An 18,378-nucleotide genomic window follows, 5' to 3' on the forward strand; every position below is an offset into this window, starting at 1 on the left:
TTAGGGGTAACCTTATAGACTTTTATAAAATCATAAGGAGCATGGATAGGGTAAATAGACATGGTCTTTTCCTTGGGGTGGGGGAGTCCAGAACTAGAGGGTGATTGGTTTAGGGTGAGGGCGGCGGGGGAGGGGGCGTGGAGATTTAAAAGAGACCTAAGGAGACAACTATTTCACGAGGTTTGGGTGGGTATGAATGTGTGTACGGAATGACCTGCCAGAGAAAGTAGTGGAGGCTGGGACAATTACAGCATTTAAAAGGCATCTGGACGGGTGTATCAATGCGAACGGTTCAGAGGGACAGGGAACACGTGCTGGCAAATGTGACTAGATTAATTTAGGCTATCTGGTCAGCACAGAAGAGTTTGACTGAAGTGCCTGTGTCTGTTTCTGTGTGTATCTGACTCTGGCTTTCCACTAACGTTTGCCACGTCTGTATGTTCAGTTTCTCTCTCTGGTGTCGGTGTTAATACCTTGATGTCTCATTATGCTCCCCTTCCTGGGGATATTAACCATTTCTTGAGGTTGTTCCTCAAGAAGCTGCATTGCAGGTTCATCCTGAATTGGCACACTTTATTTTGCTTTCCAAATCAGACCTGCTCACTCTCAGCATTATGCCAATGACGTGAAAGATATTAACTTTCAGGTGGAGTTTCAGAGAGATAAGTCTTGACGTTTTTGCTTTTTTGCTCGTGTAAGATCCTGAATCAGCACCTTCAGGAGAATTAGTTGAAGGGGAGAGAGAGAATGGGATGGCGCTTTCAATTTTGTGGAATAATAAAAGAAAAGAATGTTCTCCAGAAAGCAGAATTGCTTGTTCTGAATTTCTACCCTGGACTGACAGTGATGACTTTTATATTCTCTTTTTACAGCGTTTGAAGATCTGAAGACAGAAGTTTCCAAATCAACTGTAACGTCAACTCTCCTGCTCATCAGATGCTACTTGATGTGCTGTGAATTTTCAAGTGCCGTGCTTTTTGACAGTGACTCTCCAGAGTCAGCAGTCCTCACTTTGGTGTCAATGTCTGACGGTCACTCAATCCATCAGGACCACAACGATTTTTGACTGCGATTCTGTGAGAAGGAGCAAAGCTTTTTGGTTCCTGTTCGAGTACATTTCCAGTATCAGTGGGACTGGATGAGAGACCTACTGTTGCAGTGCACTGAGTGTGGAGCGTGTAACAGCTATACCGCCTGTTAAGAGGAAATCACGGTGCGAAGGGGCTCTACATGCGTTTGTGTGCGGCTGAAGCTTCGGCCATGGAAAAACCTGAGGAATCCCGCCCTGTGGAGAAACCATGGAAGTGTGGTGACTGCGGGAAAGGCTTTTATGTCCCATCTGCCCTGGAAACTCATCTGCGCAGTCACACCAGAGAGAGGCCCTTCAGCTGCCCTGAGTGTGGGAAGGGCTTTACCCAGGCCTCTGCCCTGCGGACTCACCAGCGGGTCCACACAGGGGAGAGGCTGTTCCCGTGTCCCGAGTGCGGGAAAGCCTTCAGCAATTCCTTCAACCTCCATACACACAGGCGACTCCACACTGGTGAGAGGCCGTTTTCTTGCTCCGAGTGCAAGAAGGCATTCAGACATTCCTCTGACCTGCTGACCCACTGGCAGGTCCACACAGGGGAGAGGCCCTACAGCTGCCCTGAGTGCGGGAAGGCCTTCAGCAATTCCTCCCACCTGCTGACTCACCAGCGGGTCCACACGGGGGAGAGGCCGTTTACCTGCCCCAAGTGTGGGAAGAGATTTAGTCAGGTGAGCAACTTGTGGAAGCACCAGCGTCTCCACACTGGGGAGAAGCCCTTCAGCTGCCCCGAATGCAGGAAGGCCTTCAGCAGTTCCACCACTCTGCTGACCCATCGGCGGATCCATATGGGGAAGAGGCCATTCCCCTGCACAGAATGCGGGAAGGCCTTCAGCAATTCCTCCATCCTGCTGCGACACCAGAGGGTTCACACAGGGGAGTGGCCCTTTAGCTGGCCTGAGTGCAGGAAGGGGTTCAGCGATTCCTCCAATCTCCAGGCCCACCAGCGGATCCACACTGGGGAGAAGCCCTTCGGCTGCAAAGAGTGTGGGAAGGCCTTCACCCGCTCCTCCCACCTGCGGAGGCACCAATGAGTTCATGTGCCATCGCAGGGTGATTGAAGGAGCAACAACCGAGTGCCATTAGGGACTGGACTATCAACCTGGTTCCGGGGACTCCTGAGTTTGAATCCAGCCGCGGCAGATGACGGAATTGGAATTCGGTCAGAAATCTGGATTTCAGAATCTGATGATGAAACCGTTTTTAGGGTGGGGTGAAATTGCTGAGTGAGGCAATACTTCCTCCAGGTTACGGCTGTACCAAGGATCCAATTACAAAGGACAACTTGGTGATGACCAACAGTAAAGAAAGTGAGGTAGGATAGGGGGTGTGAGAAGTATGCGCGCTTTGACCTTGAGCTGGTTAAAAAGCAGCTACTTTTTCTACACCTTTTTGCTGGGGGGATCTGAAGCTTTAACAAAGTTGGTCACAATAAAAATTACCTGAACTTACCGCGGGCTCAGACTCTCATTGAAAGCTTTGAGCTCCAAAAGGTTTTTTGTTTTAAAGCTGTTCATTTCTTTCAGCCTCCTGCACTAAGTTTTCAATGTTGTGTATCGGGTGGAGCGGTGAATGGGTAGCTAGTATCATTAGAAATTGTAATTTTTTCAGGAGTGCAGGTACTGTGTTGTTTCATTGGCATTGTAAAGTTTACTGGCGGCACTGGGAGGTATGGGCTGTGTTCACTAGAAACGATGTGGCGGTGCCAGTATTGGACTGGGGTGGATAAAGTTAAAAATCACACAAGACCAGGTTATAGTCCAACAGATTTATTCGGAAGCACGAGCTTTCGGAGCGCCGGTCCTTCCACAGGTAGCTGTGGAGCAGGATCATAAGACACAAATCTTATAGCAAAATTCATAGTGTCATGCAACTGATGCCTTTTAGAATGAGTTGCAGGTTTCGGTTCATTAATATGTAAATCCAAGAACAACATCTAAGTCATGTTCTTGAGATGACTTATGGTTTTATTTTTTTTTTTAAAGTGACATCTCAGCTCACACAATACATTAAAGTTGTGAGGTTCGAGTCTGTCAGTATCCCAATCTTGAATCAGACTAGTTTCTGTTTTTAAAGTAGGAATATATAAAATATTACATGGATTGACTGCCTGTAGATTGTGCGCTTTGTGAGCAAAATTGAAAGTATCTGCAAATATAATTCTGCCAATACAAATTTACTCCATAGAGTTGTGTGTGTGTGTGTGCATGTGAGTTTGTGGGTGAGAGTGCATGTAAGAGTGTGCGCATGCTTGGTAAAGTGTGAGTGTGATGGAGTATAAGTCTGAGAGTGTGTGAGCATGTTAGAGCTGAAAATATGTTGCTGGAAAAGTGCAGCAGGTCAGGCAGCATCCAGGGAACAGGAGAATCGACGTTTAGGGCATAAGCCCTTCTTCAGGAATGAGGAAAGTTTGTCCAGCAGGCTAAGATAGAAGGTAGGGAGGAGGGACTTGGGGGAGGAGATGCGATAGGTGGAAAGAGGTCAAGGTGAGGGTGATAGGTTAGACTAGGGTGGAGGCGGAGAGGTCAGGAAGAAGATTACCGGTTAGGAAGGCAGTGCTGAGTTCGATGGATTTGACTGAGACAAGGTGGGGGGAGGGGAAATGAGGAAACTGGTGAAATCCGAGTTCATCCCTTGTGGTTGGAGGGTTCCTAGGCGGAAGATGAGGCACTCTTCCTCCAACCGTCGTGTTGTTGTGGTCTGGCGATGGAGGAGTCCAAAGACCTGCATATCCTTGGTGGAGTGGGAGGGGGGGGTTGAAGTGTTGAGCCACAGGGTGGTTGGGTTGGTTGGTCCGGGTGTCCCAGAGGTGTTCTCTGAAACGCTCCGCAAGTAGGCGGCCTGTCTCCCCAATATAGAGGAGGCCACATCGGGTGCAGAGGATGCAATAGATGATGTGTGTGGAGGTGCAGGTGAATCTGTGGCGGATATGGAAGTTTCCTTTGGGGCTTTGGAGGGAGGTGAGTGGGGAGGTGTGGGCGCAAGTCTTGCACCGCCTGCGGTTGCAGGGGAAGGTGCCGGGAGTGGAGGTTGGGATGGTGGGGGGTGTGGATCTGACGAGGGAGTCACGGAGGGAGTGGTCTTTATGGAATGCTGATAGGGGAGGGGAGGGAAATATATCCTTGGTGGTGGGGTCCGTTTGGAGGTGGCGGAAATTACGGCGGATGATGCGCTGTACATGGAGATTGGTGGGGTGGTAGGTGAGGACCAGTGGGGTTCTGTCCTGGTGGCGGTTGGAGGGACGGGGCTCAAGGGCGGAGGAGCGGGAAGTGGAAGAGATGCGGTGGAGGGCATCGTCGACCACGTCTGGGGGGAAATTGCGGTCCTTGAAGAAGGAGGCCATCTGGGTTGTACGTTTTTGGAACTGGTCCTCCTGGGAGCAGATGCGTCGGAGACGAAGGAATTGGGAGAATGGGATGGCATTTTTACAGGGGGCAGGGTGGGAGGAGGTGTAGTCCAGGTAGCTGTGGGAGTCGGTCGGTTTGTAGTATTTGATTCAGTCGCCTGAGATAGAAATAGAAAGGTCGAGGAAGGGGAGGGAGGAATCTGAGACTGTCTAGGTGAATTTGAGGTCGGGGTGGAAGGTGTTGGTGAAGTGGATGAACTGTTCAACCTCCTCGTGGGAGCACGAGGCGGCGCCGACACAGTCATCGATGTAGCGGAGGAAAAGGTGGGGGGTGGGGCCAGTGTAGTTGCGGAAGATGGACTGTTCCACATAACCTACGAAGAGGCAGGTATAGCTGGGGCCCATGCGGGTGCCCATGGCTACTCCTTTTGTTTGGAGGAAATGGGAGGATTGGAAAGAGAATTTGTTCAGGGTGAGGACCAATTTCGTCAGTCGAAGGAGGGTGTCAGTGGAAGGGTACTGGTCGGTACGGCGGGAAAGGAAGAAGCGGAGGGCTTTGAATCCTTCGTGAAGGGGAAGGAGGTGTACAGGGACTGGATGTCCATGGTGAAGATAAGGCGTTGGGGACCGGGGAAGCGAAAATCATGGAGGAGGTGGAGGGCATGGGTGGTGTCCCGAACGTAGGTGGGGAGTTCTTGGACTAAGGGGGACAGGACGGTGTCAAGGTATGCGGAGATGAGTTCGGTGGGGCAGGAGCAGGCGGAGACAATGGGTCGGCCGGGGCAGTCAGGTTTGTGGATTTTGGGCAGGAGGTAGAAGCGGGCGGTGCGGGGTTGTGGGACTGAGGTTGGAGGCGGTGGATGGGAGATCCCCCGAGGTGATGAGGTTATGGATGGTCTGGGAGATGATGGTTTGGTGGTGGGGGGTGGGGTCATGGTCAAGGGGGCAGTAGGAGGAGGTATCTGCGAGCTGGCATTGGGCCTCAGTGGTGTAAAGGTCGGTGCGCCAAACTACTACCGCGCCTCCCTTGTCTGCTGGTTTGATAGTGAGGTTGGGGTTGCAACGGAGGGAGTGGAGGGCTGCACGTTCCGAGGGTGAGAGGTTGAAGTGGGTGAGAGGGGTGGGGGAGTTCAGGTGGCGGTTAATATCGCGGCGGCAGTTGGCTATGAAGAGATCGAGGGCAGGTAGGAGGCCAGCACGAGGTGTCCAGGTGAATGGGGTGTGTTGGAGGCGTGAGAAGGGGTCGTCAGAGGGTGAGCGAGAGTCTTGGTTGAAGAAGTAGGTGCGGAGGCGAAGGCGGCGGAAGAATTGTTCAATGTCACGCCGTGTGTTGAACTCATTAATCCGAGAGTGTAGGGGAATGAAGGTGAGGCCTCTGCTGAGGACTGATCCTGTGAGCATGTCAGGGTGTGCGTATATGAGAGAGGTATGAATAAAAGCAAGGGATTGCATTTTACTAAAACGAGGAAGGACAGGACTTGTATCGTTAAAACAGAGACCTGGGAGGGTTCAGATACATAGTTATGCAACCTGCAAAGAACTGGTAGACTGGATGGTTAAAAGGCATTTAGCACCATTGCGACCCAGACCCACCCCCTTACTTCAGATTTCTCATAGCTAATCCACCCTACCTTGCATATCCTGAACAATAAGGGTAATTTAGCATGGCCAATCCAGCCTAACCTACACCCTACTCTAAGAACTACCTTCTCAAGAATGTAATTTAAATGCACATTTCTAAGAAAAATGTCCATCTGACTCAACACTGGGACCCAGACAGAATTCACACCTATTGTTAGAAAAGCTGTGCATTTGAATGACTTTCTTGAGAAGGTAATTAAAAACAAGTTCTGGAATTAACATGCCAAAGAGCAGAAACCCATTCTAAAAGATGAAAGATTTAATCTAAAATTGTTTAATATATCACATTTCCATGACACTGGACTCCTTTGGCTATAAATGCCATGATCATGATCTCATTCTCCACAACCAACCTGATAAAAGAGCGGGGCTCCAAACGTTAGTGTTTCCAAATAAATCTGTTGGTTTATAACCTGGTGTTGTGAGATTTTTAACTTTGTCCAAGGAAACACGTGTTGTGGGACTGGTAACAGTTGTTATTTTGTGATCTGTTCCTCCTGAAATTTCTCCTCTGTGCAGGCACGGGTGAACAGTCTGTTTTTGTGCTTTGTGCGAGATCAGGCTAGCAGCTTTGAAATCCTTAAAAGAAAACTGTAGGTTAGCAATCGTATTTCGAGAATGGTACTTCCAGCTCTGGTAGTCCTGTTGGGTCACCAGAGAGGGACGGAGAGAAGATGTCACATCTAAAAAGCAAACCGAAAAGTTGTTGTGTTTGTTCCGTCAGTTGAGTTGGTTCTGCACTCCGATGAGACTGGATACTGATTTTAATGGATCAGAATTGAACACTACAATGGAACACCTTAAATTTCAAGAACGTTGAAAGGGCAAATCAAACTGTAACCTTGAAGAGAGATGCTTCCATTTCTAACCTTGGGTGATCCAAATGAGACATTTTTACTGATCACTCCATTTCAGAGTGCTGCTCTTTCATCAGCTGGTCGTGGACAGTAAGATCATGATCACAGAATTTATAGCCAAAGGAGTCCACGGTCATGGAGATGTCCTTCACTAAACAATTTTAGATTAAATCTTTCATATTTTAGAATGGGCTTCTGTTCTTTGGTACGTTAATCCCAGAATTTGTTTCAAATTACCTTCAAGAATGTCATTTAAATGCAGAGCTTTTCGAACAACAATGTCAGTCTGACTCGATATTGGGACACAGACAGAATTCACACCTATTGTTAGAAAAGCTCTACGTTTAAATGACATTCTGAAATGGCTGATCTTTAACATTGAGAATAGTTACATTGATATATTCAGAAACATTGTTAAAGTCTGAAAGCATGTTCACTTTTTGAAAAGAGCTGCTGAAATCTTTCTGAAACTTGCATTGAAACGTGCGTAGTTAGGCCACAGCCCAAGACAGGCTGTAAAGGATGAATGGCCTAATCCTAGTTTTGAGAAATTGATTCTGACGATGTAGAAATAGAGTCGTAGAGTTGTAGAGCACAGAAGCAAACCCTTCAGTCCAGACAACCAAATATCCTAAATTAATCTAGTGACCCATTTGCCAGCATTTGGTGCATAGCCCTCTGATTCTTTTCTATTCATGTCTCCAACCAGATGCATTTTTTTCTTCTTCAGCTAATTGAAGCTGGAGAAGCCTGAAATCTTTAAAGGATTTCCTGAAAAAAGCTTTTATTCAAGATTTGGCTCAGTGGAGGATTTTCTAAAGCTTTGCTATTGTAGTTTTCAATTTGTCAAAACAACTTTTCAGTTGTTGTTGTCCAAGGCAGAGTAAATATTCATTTAAGATATAATTGAGATATATACATTCTTTACAATATTTTTCCATCATTACCAGTGATTGTCCATCATTTAGTACATTGAGCATCATCTTTTTGTGATTCAAATCATATCTGTTGAAGTGAATTCTGCAAGATACTTTTGTATTTTATCTAACTTTGCTTTGTGTTAAAGATTTCCTTTGTGACATTTTAATTAAAATATCTCAATGAATAATAATGAAACAGCTAATTTATTCTGAAATTATTTCAATTAGTTGGTCGATTGCCAAATAATAGCTGCATAACTGTTGTAAATATTGACACCCAGGAAAGCTATTTTGTTTAATATATTTCCTTTGTAAAGATTTTATAAAATGATTGTATTTTCATATGAAATAAAATTTGCAGTGTTTTATTAAATGGTTGAAAGTAACTTTGCACTTAATTGCTCCATTTGGGATTAAACAGATTATTTTTATCAAAATCATATTCACAATTTATGGTGAGTGTATTAACAAACAAATGTTGCCATTTGCCATTGAATTGCCTCAAACACAATTTGAAATTCTTGAATGAGTTGATTAAGGGGTACACTGTGAATATTTATTGCGCATTTCTGAAATTCTCTGCACTGCCATTGCATTTGGTTAAACAAGATATGTAACCCTCCTCATAACTTTGTATTTCTTTGATATTTCATTTGCTATTGCTATTGCCCAAATAACTTCATCAAATGCCAAAACGTTTTTAAGCTCTGAATTTTCGGTCTGGTAATGTCATTCAGTTGTGAACAATCTGAAGATTAATTTCAATACATATAAGAATGTCAAAGAGATTGTGATAATAGAAAGTCAACATGTAGAATTGCCAATGAAACGTAAACCAAGGCTGCTCTTAATTTGGTACAGACTAAATCGCAGTCAAAATAATAAGAATAAGTAGAAATAACGGCATTGTGCACAAACTGTTTGTAGTGAGTTCAGAATTTTTCTGATCATTTAATTCTGACACCTGCAGTGGTGGCAGCACCATGATCTGTTTTATTTGTTCATGAAATGTGAGCAGCACTGGCAGAGCCAGTATTTTCCATCATCCCTTCTTTCCCTTGAAAGCTTGACGACTAAGCACACAGATGTGAATATTGGGTGAAGACACAATGAGGTTGAGTTGCAAGGCCTACTGTGGCATAACAAATTGTACTGGCTTACACTGCATCCTGACAAGACAGATTTTTGGGAGGAGAACAAAAATTGGAATTCCTACTTAAATATTGATGCTCCCATTTATATCTCTCAAAAAGATATTGTTTGCTCCATAAATTTGTAATGGCTCTTTTGTTGAATTATTTTCCTGCATCCGCATATATCTGGAATCATTTTCTTTTCAAGAATTTTGTATTAACGTTTGCCACTTACTGCTGCCATCATCCCTTCAAGATCATTCCAAATCGTAATAACTTGCTTATTTTCTTAAAAATTAAATCTTATCCCTTCTCCCCCGCGCCCCAGCCCAAATCCCTTTTCTTATAAAGTGGCTGCACTATTTCGAACATGGTCACGCTTTCTAAATATGACCATGTACTTTTAATTATGAGATTTCAATGTGTCTTTTTAAATATAAAAATGCCCCTTCAAATATAGTTATGCCCTTTAAATGTGTTATGTTCCTCGAAGCGCAATCTTGTCCCTCGATAATGTATCTTTACCCCTTTAGATATGACTGTCTCTTAAAGCATCATTTCTACTTATAAATAGGGCAACGTCTCTTCGAAATGTAGATTAATTTAGATATGACTGCGTCATTTTGCATATTAAGATATCCCTTTGAATGTGCCTACATCCCTTTGAATGTAATTTTGTCCATTTCGATTTATTTGCAGAAATAGTCCATTAAATGTCCATGTCCCTTTTAAAATGCAGATTTCCCGCTTCAGGTAGCAGTTGTAGCGCGAGGTGGCTGTGGCTTGGTGACGGTGAGGCTCGCCGGCCCCGCCCATACCCAAGCAGACGTCACGCGGGGGCGAAGGCGGTTGGGAGGAGAAGTCGCTCGAGCGGGGAAGCGGCGGGAGGGCGGCCGTTAGGAAAATGGCGCCGTGCGGCCCGGGGCAGACACCTGTCACTGGGCACCGCCGCCTTCCTGGCGCAGCTGCTGTGTCACGGCCACACCGGCCGGCTGTACAGCAGGCAGGAGCCGGTGAGCATTCTGGAGGCGGATGTTCCTCAGTCATTGAAGGGGCAGGACCTGTTGAGAATGGTTAGTGAAGTGTGTGGTGTACTGAGCCTTATTAACATGGATATAGTTTGTAATTTGTCAAAGTATACATTTTTATTATTTAGAATGGTAGAGATGTACAGCACGGAAACAGACCCTTCGGTCCAACCCGTCCATGCCAACCAGATATCCTAAATTAATCCGGTCCCACTTGCCAGCACTTGGCTCATGCCTCTAAGCCCTTCCTATACGTCTACCCATCCAGAGACCTTTTAAGTGTTTAATTGTAGCAGCCTCCACCACTTCCTCTGGCAGCTCATTCCATTCACGCACCACCCTCTGCATGGAAACGTTGCCCCTTAAATACCTTTTATATCTTTCTGCTCTCACCCTGAACCTAGGCCCTCTAGTGCAGACCTTCACCCCCTACACTAGGGAAAAGACATAAGAAAGTTGAGCAGCCAGACAAGACGGAAAAGCCACAAAATATCGAGCCAGATGGGGGAAAAAAGTTGTGGTTCTACCTTTTTTTTCCTCCTATTGGCATTTGGACACTTCAAAATCTGTCAATAATGCCAGCATCACCACTGAGCATATTGCATACGTTCCTCTGTGTCAACAAGCATTGCGCATGTTCCTTGCTTTGGGTGTCACCCTTGTTCAGGACTGGGGGTGGGTGTTGGAAGAGCTGCAGAACAAGGGTGTGCTGGGAGCAGGGTGGTGAATTGGGGATAGGTGGAGACAAGTAGAGGGTACAAACTGGTTGGTCACTGGGAGGAAGGAATCTGGTTGGGGGCAGGGAGGGGTGGGGAGGATCCTGGGAAGGGATTCGAGGAGTGGGGAAGGAGGTTATTTGAAATTGGAGAACTCAGTGTTGAGTCCTCTAGGCTGTAGGCTGCCCAGGTGGAAGATGTTGTGGTGTTCCTCCAATTTGTAGTTTGGTTTGTTGTGGCAATGGAGGCGGCCTAAGATGGTCATGTCAGAAAGGGAGTGGGAAGGGGAATTAAAATGGGTGGTGATTGGGAGGTCCGGTCGGCCTATGCAGACCCAGCTGTGACGCTCGGCGAACCGTTCCCCACGTTTACCCTCTGTCTCCCGAATGCCACAATTGGCAAACACATGGCAAATACAGTACCCCAATGTGAAGTTAGAGCCTTTGCTGTGTTTAAAAAAAAAAAGCAGAAAAGAGATGCATTGTTTAAATGGTGACATTGGGATATGGAGAAAGTGAGGACAGCAGATGCTGGAGATCAGAGTCAAAGTGTGGTGCTGGAAATGCTCAGTCAACATTCGATGAGCAGGAGAGTTGACACTTCAGGCACGGGCCCTTCATCAGGAATGACGTGTGGATGTACAAAGGGGCTTCAGCGTCCTTCTAAAACAGTCAATGCCAGTTGTCAGGTGCAGCGAGCAATGCAAGTGGCATATTAGCAAGTGGAAATGAGTTCAGAAGTGGGGATGCTTGCCTGCAGTTAGGGGATCATTGAATATATTCAAGGCGGAGTTCATTTGATTTTTGAACAAGAGGAGGATGTTTATGGGGGAAGATGAGAAAATGGCTTTTAAGTCCAGTACAGAACAGTTACAGAGTCATACAGCATAGAAACAGACCCTTCAGTCCGACTAATCCATGCTGACTGTGTTCTCAAACTGAACTAGTCACACCTGCCTGTGTTTGGCCCATATCCCTCTGAACCTTTCCTATTCATGTACTTATCCAAATGTCTTTTAAATGTTGTTACTGTACCTGCATCCACCACTGTGTCGGGATGTTCATTCCACACACAAATCACTCTTTTTAAAAAAAAATGCTGCCCCTGAAGTCTTTTTAAAATCTTTCTCCTCTCACCTTCAAAATTTGCTCTCTAATCTTAAAATCCCCGCCCGTGGGGAATGACACACACCATTCACCTCATCTCCCCCCCTCATGATTTTATAAATCTCTAAGGTTACTTCTCAACCTCCTGTGTTCCAGTGAGAAAAGTCCCAGCCTATCCACCTAGATGTAGGTAGATTAATATCCAGTTATGTATGGGACTTTGGTGGAAAGTGGGAATTCACTGCACTGTAGGGATGAAACCCTACCCTATCCAGATATTTCTGCTGGTGGATGAGACGAGGCCACATAATTTGGAGGACTGGATTTCGGACAGAGATGAGGAGGAACTATTTTTCCTGGATAGTAGTCAATCTATGGAATTCTCTGCCCAAGGAAGCAGTAGAGACAGCCTCATTAAGTATATTGAAGACACAGTTGGTTAGGTTTTTGCATGGTAGGTTAATTAAGGATAGTTGGGATAATGCAGGGAGGAGGAGCTGAGACGATAGACAGTTTTACCATTATTTTAATGAATGACGGAGCAGGCTGGATGGGCCAAATGGCCTACTCCTGCTTCTATTACTATGAAACAATAACCCTGCATTTCCCATGGCTAACCCACCTAACCTGCACATCCCTGGACATGATGAGCAATTTTGCCTGGTCAATCCAAATCAAGGCTGGTGAGCAATGTAGTGATGTGGGAAATGAACATCAGAGAATGATAGAAAGGGACAAGGAGAGTAAATCTACCAGCAATCAAAACTGGATTCTGAAGATCACAAAAATGGAAACAAAAAGTGGTGTTTCTGCATGTGTGCTGCACTGTAACAAAAGTAAATGAATTGTCTGCACACATTGAAGAGAATAATTATGATCTGAGACTCCTTACAGAAACATGGCTTCAGGATGACAAGGATTGGATCCTGAATATCGAGGTGGTAGTCAAATGGGAAGCTAGGTAAAGGTAGAGGGTTGCCACTGCTAATCAAAGCACTGACCACAGGGTAGTCTGATATCCGCTCTGATTTAGAACATAGAAGAATACAGCGCAGTACAGGCCCTTTGGCCCTCGATGTTGCGCTGATCCAAGCCCACCTAACCGACACTAGCCCACTATCCTCCATATGCCTATCCAATGCACGTTTAAATGCCCATAATGAAGGAGAGTCCACCACTGCTACTGGCAGGGCATTCCATGAACTCACGACTCGCTGAGTAAAGAATCTACCCCTAACATCTGTCCTATACCTACCCCCCCTTAATTTAAAGCTATGCCCCCTTGTAATAGCTGACTCCATACGTGGAAAAAGATTCTCACTGTCGACCCTATCTAAACCCCTAATCATCTTGTACACCTCTATCAAGTCACCCCTAAACCTTCTTTTCTCCAATGAAAACAGCCCCAAGTGCCTCAGCCTTTCCTCATACGATCTTCCTACCATACCAGGCAACATCCTGGTAAACCTCCTCTGCACCCGTTCCAGTGCCTCCACATCCTTCCTATAGTATGGGGACCAAAACTGCACACAATACTCCAGATGCGGCCGCACCAGAGTCTTATACAACTGCAACATTACCTCAGTACTCCGGAACTCAATTCCTCTACCAATAAAAGCCAGTACGCCATATGCCTTCTTCACCGCACTATTTACCTGGGTGGCAACTTTCAAAGATTTGTGTACATGGACACCAAGATCTTTCTGCTCATCCACACTACCAAGTATCCGACCGTTAGCCCAGTACCCCATCTTTTTATTACTCTTACCAAAATGAATCACCTCACACTTAGCTACATTGAACTCCATTTGCCACCTTTCTGCCCAGTTCTGCAGCTTATCAATATCCCGCTGTAACCTGCCACATCCTTCCTCACTGTCTACCACTCCTCCGACTTTCGTATCATCCGCTAACTTGCTCACCCAACCTTCTAACCCCTCCTCCAGGTCATTTATAAAAATGACAAACAGCAATGGTCCCAAAACAGATCCTTGCGGAACACCGCTAGTGACAGCACTCCAAGATGAACCTTTGCCATCAACTACTAGCCTCTGTCTTCTTCCAGCCAGCCAACTCCTAATCCAAACCTCCAACTCACCCTCAATGCCATACCTCCGTATTTTTTGCAGTAGTCTACCATGGGGAACCTTATCAAACGCCTTACTAAAATCCATATACACCACATCTACTGCTTTCCCCTCGTCCACCTCCTTAGTCACCTTCTCAAAGAATTCAATAAGGTTTGTGAGGCACGACCTGCCCTTCACAAAACCATGCTGACTATCCTTGATCACATTATTCCTATCCAGATGTTCATAAATCCTATCCCTTACAATTCTCTCTAAGATTTTACCCACAACAGAAGTGAGACTCACCGGCCTATAGTTACTAGGGTTATCCCTACTCCCCTTCTTAAACAAGGGAACCACATTTGCTAGCCTCCAATCTTCTGGCACTACTCCTGTAGACAACGAGGACATAAAAATCAAGGCCAATGGCTCTGCAATCTCCTCCCTTGCTTCCCAGAGAATCCTAGGATAAATGCCATCAGGCCCAGGGGACTTATCTATTTTCACCCTTTCCAGGATTTCCAACACCTCTTCTCTACATACCTCAAAGCCATCCATTCTACTTAATTGTGACTCGGTACTCACATCGACAACAATGTCCTGTTCCTGAGTGAATACTGACGAAAAGTATTCATTCAGTGTCTCCCCAATCTCTTCAGCCTCCACACGCAACTTCCCACTACTATCCTTGACTGGACCTATTCCTACCCTAGTCATTCTTTTATTCCTGACAGACCTATAGAAAGCCTTAGGGTTTTCCCTAATCCTACCAACTAAGGACCTTTCATGTCCCCTCCTTGCTGCTCTCTCTTCAGGTCCTTCCTGGCTACCTTATAACTCTCAATCGCCCCAATTGAACCTTCACGCCTCATCTTTACATAGGCCGCCCTCTTCCATTTCAGGTCCTCATTTCTCTGTCTTCTGATCTCCCTGTTCCCAGAGAATAAGATGTCAGTCTGTTCTTAGCTCTACTGGATTTCTGCTGAAGCTTTGATGCCCACCCCCTCTTTTTACACCTTCTGGAACAATAAAATATTCAGTCAGTCAATCAAAGCCCAATGCACAATCTCCCAATCTCCCAACCAACCAGACACAAAAGTGTAGTCATAGCAGAGAATCAAACAAGAAAAATGAAACAACATGAGAAATAAATAGGTGCTAGTGCTTAATTTCTGTTCATTAGGAAGCAAACCAGAAATAGGACTCTCCCAGGATTCTGATTGTGCCCAACTTGAGGATCCTCTCACCCTTACATCGAACTGTTAGTACCCAGCTATGATTTACAATATTTACACCAGAAATGAAGCATCTTATCAAATAGAGATAGACACGTACAGCACGGAAGTAGACTTTCTCTCTCTCTCACGCGCGCGTACACACAAGTCCATGGGGGTGAATTTTTATTTGCAGATACATTCTATTTTGCTTAAAGATGCACAATCTGCAGACAGTCAATACATATAATATTTTGTAAATTTGACTTTGGAAATAGAACAAGGTTTGGACTCTGACCTCACACATTTAATGCTTTGTCTGAGCTGAGATGTCATCTTTGTTACAAAACCTTAAGTTATGTTGAGAAGTGTCTTACAGGAAGTTGGAGATTTACATATTAATGATGCCTGCAACCCATTTGAAAAGATGGAAGACTTAATAATCCAGGTTTATTCAATATATAATTTCAGTGGCAGGACACTGCAATGTTTTTCCATAAATTCTGTCCCTTATGATCTTATTCTCCACAACCACCTGATGAAAGAGTTTCGTGCCGAAAGCCAGTGCTTCCAAATGGTGTTATGTGATTTTTTTTTTTACTCCTGTTTATTTTTTCTTACTCCGTTTTTTTTAAATCCCCACACTACCGCCTAACCGCGGTAGTGCTTTTTTTTTCCCTAGCACCCATGGTGTGTGTGTGCAGGTGTGAGACACAGTGAGAGACACAAAGTGAATGAATCTTTATTCAATTTCCACCACCAGGAAGATAGGAAAACACCCGAGTGGCCAGTGACAAGCACTGCCCTTCACATCAAAGGGCAGCGCTGTGTGATCAAAACAGTGAAGGGGAGGGTAGGGACTAAATCAAAATAGAGTTAGAGGGGGAAATAATGCGCCCACCTCTCCCTGAACAACTCCAGGGGGTTGGTGGACACAGCGTGCTCCTTTTCCAAGAACAACCGGGCTCTAACGTAACCGCGGAAGAGGGGCAGGCAGTCGGCCCTAACGACCCCCACCACGGCCCGCTGCCTGGACCTGTTGATGGCCAGTTTGGCCAGGCCCAGGAGCAGACCCACGAGGAGGTCTTCAGACCTGCCCTCCCTCCTCCGTACCGGGTGCTCGAAGATCAGGAGCGTGGGACTGAAGTGCAACCAAAAGCAGAGGAGGAGGTTTTTAAGAAAATCAAAAAGGGAGTGCAAACGCCCACACCCAATATATTATGTGATTTTTAACTTTGTCCAGGTTAGGATGGATTGGCCATACTCAAATTACCCATAGTGCCCAGGGATGACCAGGTTAGGTGCATTAGTCAGGGGTGAATGTAGAGAAATGGAGGTAGGGGGGTTACTTTCTGGAGGGTCAGGTGGACTTGTTGGGTCGAGTAACCTGCTTCCACACTGTGGGGATTCTCTGGAGAGAAGAGATTTCTGCAAACTATGCAGGGCAGCACAGGTGTCTCCATGTGAGTTTGTGCGTGAGTGTGTTTTTGCATGCGTGCTTGCTTGGTGAAGTGAGTGTTATGGAGTATCAGCCTGTGCGAGGGTGAGTATTGGGGATGTGTGTGTGTGTCAGAGAGTATGTGCATGTGTCAGAGAATATGTGCATGTGTCAGAGAGTATGTGCATAAGAGAGGTGTGGATAAAAGCCAGGGGTTGCATTTTGCTAAAACAAGGAAGGGCAAGAGGGTCTGCAGAGGCTGACCAGATGTCCCAGTCACCACCCATTTTAATTCCTGTTCCCTCTCCCTTTCTGACATGACCAGCTTTGGCCTCCTTCATTGCCACAACGATCCAATCCACAAATTGGAGGAACAACACCTCATCTTCCACCTGGAGTTGTCTAATTTCTCCCCTCCCATCCCCAACTCCCTTCACGGCCTCTGCCCCTCCCATTCACTCTTCCCTGCCACCAACCAGATTCCTTTCTTCCATCGACCATCAGGTTGTACCCTCTGTCTTCACCAATCCCCACTTCAACACCTTGACCCCAGCACCCCTTTATCTGCATCTTGTTCTACACCCATCCCCCATCCGGAAGAAGGATTACACCTGAAACGTCGACTTCGCCACCTCCTGATGCTGCCTGGCTTGCTGTGTTCTTCCAGCCTCCTGAATGTCTATATTGTCAATCGAGACACAGACCTGGACCAACTGTTCCAGAGTCTGTCCCCTCCCTGGATTCACTCCCTTTCCATTCAGTTGCTGCAAGTCAACAATTGAACGCCAGAATGAAAAAATAAATTGAAAAAGTGGGTGAGAAAAGAGAGTATTGTACTCACAGATGTTGGACAGAGGAAGAAAGTTGCAGTCTGGGGTGAAGCTCAATCTTCATTCAGAGAGAGGAGCGGCATCTGTAATCAAATAGACAGAGTCATAGATGTACAGCATAGAAACAGACCCTTCACTCGAACCTGTCCATGCGGAGCAGATATCATAACCCAATCAAGTCCCACTTGCCAGCACCTGACCCATATCTCTCCAAACCCTTCATATTCATAAACCCATCCAGATGCCTTTTAAATGTTGCAATTGTACGAGTGTCCACCACTTCCTCCGGCAGCTTACTCCTTAAATGCACCACACTCTGCATGGAAAAAATGCCCCTCAGAACTCATATCTTTCCCCTCTCACTGAAAACCTATGTCTCTAGTCCCCCCCCCCCCCCTTGTCTATTTATCCTCAGCCTCTGACCCTCCAGAGAAAATATCCCTGGCTTACTCAGCCTCTCCTTGCAGCTGAAACCCTCCAACTCTGGCAACAGCCTTGTAAATCTTTTCTGATCCTTTTCAAAGTTTCACAACATCTTTCCGATAGAAAGGAGACAAGAAATGGATGCAGCATCCCAAATGTGGCTTAACCAATGTCCAGCACAGCCACAACATGACCTCCCATACTCAATGCTGTGACCAATAACGGAAAGCATACCAAACACTGCCTTCACTATTCTGTCTACCTGAGACTCCATTTTCAATGAAGTATGAACCTGCACTCCAAGGTCTCTTTATTCTGCAACACTCCCCAGTCAGTCCTGCCTGGATTGCTTGACCAAAATGTATTTCTCTAAATTAACCTCCACCTCCCATTGGCCTATCTGATCAATTCTAATTTATAGTGAACTCTTTTTCTCTCATTCTGCAGAAGATGAAAGTCTCCATTCCTTCATACCCTCCCTTGATGCTGCCTGACCTGTTGGGCTTTTCCAACACCACACTCTCGACTCTGATCTTCAGCATCTGCAGTAGTCATTTCTCCAACATTTCCAGA

The 18,378-nt window shown here is 45.9% G+C and overlaps 1 protein-coding gene and 1 pseudogene across 1 annotated transcript; one reads left to right on the top strand and one right to left on the bottom strand.

Moving 5' to 3' along the window:
• The window catches only part of LOC148143606 (uncharacterized), a 42,208-nt pseudogene that overhangs the window by 13,333 nt on the left and 10,497 nt on the right, over window positions 1–18,378 (bottom strand).
• On the top strand, window positions 883–2,471 carry LOC148143607 (uncharacterized). The gene has a single exon (XM_087974394.1). The coding sequence runs from the start codon at window positions 1,231–1,233 to the stop codon at window positions 2,116–2,118; it is 888 nt and encodes a 295-aa protein (XP_087830520.1). The 5' UTR covers window positions 883–1,230; the 3' UTR covers window positions 2,119–2,471.

The sequence above is a fragment of the Chiloscyllium plagiosum genome, unplaced genomic scaffold (assembly GCF_037043375.1).
Source record: "Chiloscyllium plagiosum isolate Xiang-an unplaced genomic scaffold, Cpla_swu_hap1 HiC_scaffold_27, whole genome shotgun sequence".
Classification (NCBI taxonomy): domain Eukaryota; kingdom Metazoa; phylum Chordata; class Chondrichthyes; order Orectolobiformes; family Hemiscylliidae; genus Chiloscyllium; species Chiloscyllium plagiosum.

Bases quoted from the DNA above. Each gene is read 5' to 3' on its own strand.
- LOC148143607 (XM_087974394.1), top strand. From the start codon at position 1,231: ATGCGTTTGTGTGCGGCTGAAGCTTCGGCCATGGAAAAACCTGAGGAA.